Source organism: Geospiza fortis, unplaced genomic scaffold, assembly GCF_000277835.1.
Source record: "Geospiza fortis unplaced genomic scaffold, GeoFor_1.0 scaffold424, whole genome shotgun sequence".
Lineage (NCBI taxonomy): Eukaryota > Metazoa > Chordata > Aves > Passeriformes > Thraupidae > Geospiza > Geospiza fortis.
In genome coordinates this window covers 1,667,187-1,671,896 of record NW_005054354.1, presented here as the reverse complement: position 1 = coordinate 1,671,896, position 4,710 = coordinate 1,667,187, and the positions used below count along the sequence as shown (strand labels likewise).

Here is a 4,710-nt window from a genome sequence, read left to right as displayed (position 1 = left end):
TTCTCTGTGCATTTTGTTGCTGTATTCTGTGGTTTTTTTCAGATAACCAGAACACTCTGTAGCATTTAAAGGTTTGCTATGCTCTGTAGCATTTAAAAGGCCCTCATTAGAAAAACGGTCATCTAATGTCCTCCTTTCTTTTCACCACAATTCCTTTCCTAGCAATCACTATTACGGTATTATGAATAAATAACAATTAAAATTAATATTACTGATAATTAACTAGGCTAGGACTCTTATTTTTAGAACTTTTTTCATACTAATTTTTATGCTAGATATTAACATTTTCATAATGCTATATAGCAGTTTAAAGATTTTATTATTGTTACAAAGCCATAACTAGTCATGTGAGCAGAGACAGGCCCAAAGGCTCTGCAATTTATAAGTTCCTCTCAGCTGAAGTAAATCATCATCTTTGTCAAGGAACAGTAAACAACAGACTATTCTAAGTCGTAGAAGTTATTTTAAGGTACTTTAGAGTAAAAAAATAAATTTCAATTATATGGACAACGTGTTTCTTAATTTCTTTCTACCAAGATTTCACTCATGCAGGAGTCTAAAGAACCCATAGAGTTCACAGAAGCCAGCCAGCCTGATGATGAACTTGATGTTCAGGAAGAGGTAAGAACTTTAGAACTGAATGTGTCTATCCCTCTGCCTGTAGCCCTGAGTCATGCTGTGGGAGTATGGCCCTCAGCAGGTACCTCCTCCATAAATACTTACCCTCTCTGCATACTGAATGTCAGTGCTAGGTGGAGGAAGTCACATTTTTCTTGAGATGGTAGTAGATTGTATCTGCTTAATTATCTCCTCATCTCTCTTGCTTTAGGATTACTTTTGCCTTACACAGGCTTATCAATAGATCTAAACACAAGCTGGGCGCCTAAAAGAAGACTTTGTAAGGCTTGAGGCACCAGAGTCCAAAATTATGAACAACTTTCTCCTTTCATTCCTCCTTTTAACACAGCAGACAGCTTCTTGCACAACCTGCACAGTTTACAGAAGTTACTTTGTACTTTCACTGAGTTTTTAGTTTACACAAACATGTCATTTTTCCAGATGGTGTATACTGAGAACTAACCACAGCCTGTTTCTCTGCACCTTTCCAAACCCATTTCTCTAGGCTATGCGCCGACTTGCCTCCTGAAGGACTGCTGGTACCATCCTGCCTGTGAGAGCACAGCAATATCCACCCACCAGTACTATCCAGACCAGCATTTTCTGCTATGAAACCAATCTTTGCACTTGAAGAAAACCCTGATTGTTTGTCTGAATGATACAGATCTCTATTACTCTCCAAATTTTAGCTAGCATTATCCCAGAAATATTCTGGACCTTGATTCTGCAAGCACTTTCTGCTATGATATACATTAATAAAAAAAGAAAATCAGAAGACTATTGTGAAAGATGCACTCAGTTTTGGGACTAGTCAGGCAGAAGTTGCACTACACTTTTATCAGTGTGTACAGGATGAAAAGCTGCTCTGTGGTCTGCCCAGGAGAGTGGAAGAGACCAAAATCTTTGGATGGCAAGCCTTTTGTTCAATATTTCTACAAAGCCTAGTGAAAGGGCTGGAGTTCTAGGTGGCCAAGGCTTTGAATTCAAGAACCTTAGTGTGGGAATATGTCCTGACAAGCCTTGGAAAATGCACCATGATCATTTTTTTCAAGCAATTCCTTAAATTGCTGCAGGTAGTTAGATCACTGAGAGGTGACAGGTGAAACTGTCACATGAACAGGAAACAGCACTGAACTACAGTAATACTTCAAATAGGAAAAGTTTCTAAAAACCCTTGGATATGGGTTCATTAGTTCTGTATTAATCCCATTGTAGCAAGTCTTGCACTACTATTAATGATTGTCCCTTAAATGAAGGACAGAGAAGATTATTTTGGCTAGGTTACATAATCTTCATCAAGAGGCAGATCATGACATAAATTAAGGAAAACCTTAGTCCCTGGGTACTTAATGAAATCTGTAAAACAGGCTGATACTGAGTGTAAGCAACAAAGTCAGAATGTGACCTAGTATTGACATTTGGGGTTTTTTAAATGGAATATAGGTGTATTTTTTGTTTAATGAATAGTTATATTTTTATAGAGATTTTTTTCTTTTAATAGTCTACATCAAACTGCTGCTGTTCTTTTACATATGAAAGTTCATAATGCACAAGTGCAATAATTTACAAAAGATAAAGATTTGAGCAGCAAAATTTTAATCCTTAACTAATGTTCCTAGTTTTCATGAAGAAGAAATGTATTTTGATGGGAAAAAATACTGTAACCTTAATTTTTTTAGCATGAGATTATTTTTTAAATGGGGGAAAAACTCTGCATTGTAAGGAAACAGATAAAAAGTGAAATGCGAGAAATGTTCAGGTATAAATTGCTTTTAAGTTTAACAATGTGGGAAATTACCTTCAGTATATTTAATTCTCCTTACTTGATTTCATCAGAGAAATTTTCTCACATTACACTGAACAGAGATTTCTGCTGCAGGTAGCAGTGAAAGAGCTAAGCACTAAATACATTTTTCTGGCTTCAGGACCCTAGTGAACTCTGTTAATATCAGTGAAAAAAATCTTTTAAACTTTGGCCAGTTGGACAGTATCTTACACAATAGGTAAAAGCACCAAACTAAAATGTGTTCTCTTGTTAAGGCACAGACTTCAGCTTTCACAAGAGTGAAGTTTCTCAGTACACTGAGAACTTAACTTGAACTTAGGTGATGTTGGTGCTCCAGTCCAAGCCAGCAAACAGCAGGATTGTATTCACAATGGACATGGGCTGTGGAGTGGGCATCTCCACCATCTGAGAATGGGGCAAGTGTTCAAGAGGCAAATCAGACCACTCTGCAACTCTGCAGATGGAACCATTAATTTCTGTTGGCACCAATGCTTCAGCCCAGCCTGTGATTTGACAATTCATGCTTTTAACTCTACCTGTCCTCCTTCCTTCTGTCCCCTTGCCAGCCTCTCACAGGAGCCTGGCACTTCAGCCCCCCTTTCTGGCCTGAAGTCCCCATCAGGCCATGGCCCCAGCTCCTGTTAACCTGACTACTGCAACAGCTGCCAGTGCACAGGGCCAGTGACATGTTTTTTTAGAAGCTGTACTGCTTTTCTGAAACAGATGTACATTTTAAGTAAAAAGTAAAATAATCTACCTGGTAAGTGAGCTTTCAGCTAATTGTTATGCAGGACACAGTCTACAGAAAGATGGTAAAAAAATGGTAGTGGTGATTTTTTTTTCCTCAAGGCAACATCTGCACTGTGAAGTTTGAGTATAGATTCTTACTTGACAGAGATGTCATTACATTATTTTTTGAATTTTCTCTAGTTTTTGTCTGTACAGGTATTTAAAAAGCAATGAAATACTCAACAGACTTCCAGTTCTTTTCCAAATAGGACATCTGATCTGGGATTAATTCTGGTAAAATATGATAAAATGCACTTATTTTTGGCCTGTGTATTTCTTCCAGGCATGGTTGTTCTTAATTTAACAGGCACAAAATATTAAACGTTTTCTGAAAAACAGCATTTCTCTCAAAGCCTACGGTGGCATAGAAGAGTAAGAGGTAGTATGCAGAATGCATTCAAATGCCTTTCTCAGTGGTTATGTGCTTAATTTTCTATGTATCCATTAAAATTAAGGATACCAAAATAATGGATTTTGCAATGAAGCTAAAATTCTCTACAGTTTTGTATTAATTAAAATATCTTTAAGTAGTGTAACTAGTGCTTATCTTTTTCAGTAGGATGAAGAAGTGGTATTTTTGTATGCATTTTGAGTATTACTGTTCTGTCTTTGCATGTCAGATATCAAATTTGGAGATGTATTTTAAGTTTTTTTACACTTTTAAAAAGCTGCATTTGAAAAGTAATTGTACCCACTAACTAGAAAATAAAGTTGTGCATACTGAAAACGTGCTCCTTGCCTCTGTATGTTTGGGGTTTTCTTCTTTAGTTTTGGGTTTTTGAAGGCTTCTCTTTGTGAATTCCTATTATGGGGAGATGAAGCATATTGTGAAGGGATCAGTGTCACTCTTCCCTTGGGTCTGTTCTGAGGATCAACACAGACAAAAGGGAAAACCTGTTCCCTCTGCCTTGTGCGGGTAAGACAAGAAATGCTAGACTTTAATGGTAGCTTTTAAATGTTAAGGCTATAAAGATAATGAGAGGCATTGTCTGTAGGGGCACAAGAGCCCAACCCGGGAGGCTTTTAGTGAGACAATCGCCCATGTGAAGCGCATGGAGTAGAGTTACCCGTACTTTAGGGGTGTGGAAGGACTGACTCCTCGAGGCCATTTTCCACTTAAAACCTATGACTTGGTTGTATTTTTATTTCTTTCCTTTCTTCAGTGCTATTCTTCAGCATTACACTGAATTACACGGGAATTACAAAATACTAAATTTAACATTAAGTCTTCTCCTGAGGTAGTGAACTCTATTGCTATGAAGCTTCTGAGTGCTCTGGAGATTCACTGTTCCATCACTTGTACAGGGTGTCAGCAATCTGCCATTTCCATGCCACAACTTGAGGCTGACGAGCAGCACCCGCGAGCCCGATGCGGCTCACACCTTCCCAGTGTCTGCGGCCCGCACCGCACAGAGGGCCGGCCGGGGCCTCCGCGGCTCCCGAACAGAGACGCGCTCATGTTTCCACTCCATCCTTCCGCCCAAACCCAGGGGGACGCCTCCCAATCTCCGCACCCC

General features: G+C 38.8%; 1 protein-coding gene across 1 annotated transcript in view; it reads left to right on the top strand.

Annotated features, from left to right (window-relative positions):
* SLC26A4 (solute carrier family 26 member 4) overlaps positions 1–3,920 on the top strand; it is a 24,494-nt gene extending 20,574 nt beyond the window's left edge. Inside the window, exons 19-20 of the mRNA XM_031059017.1 lie at positions 538–621; positions 1,124–3,920. Of these exons, the coding sequence (XP_030914877.1) occupies positions 538–621; positions 1,124–1,147 (108 nt within the window). The 3' untranslated portion in view covers positions 1,148–3,920. The remainder of the gene's footprint in view (positions 1–537; positions 622–1,123) is intronic.
* The last annotated feature ends 790 nt before the right edge of the window (positions 3,921–4,710 follow it).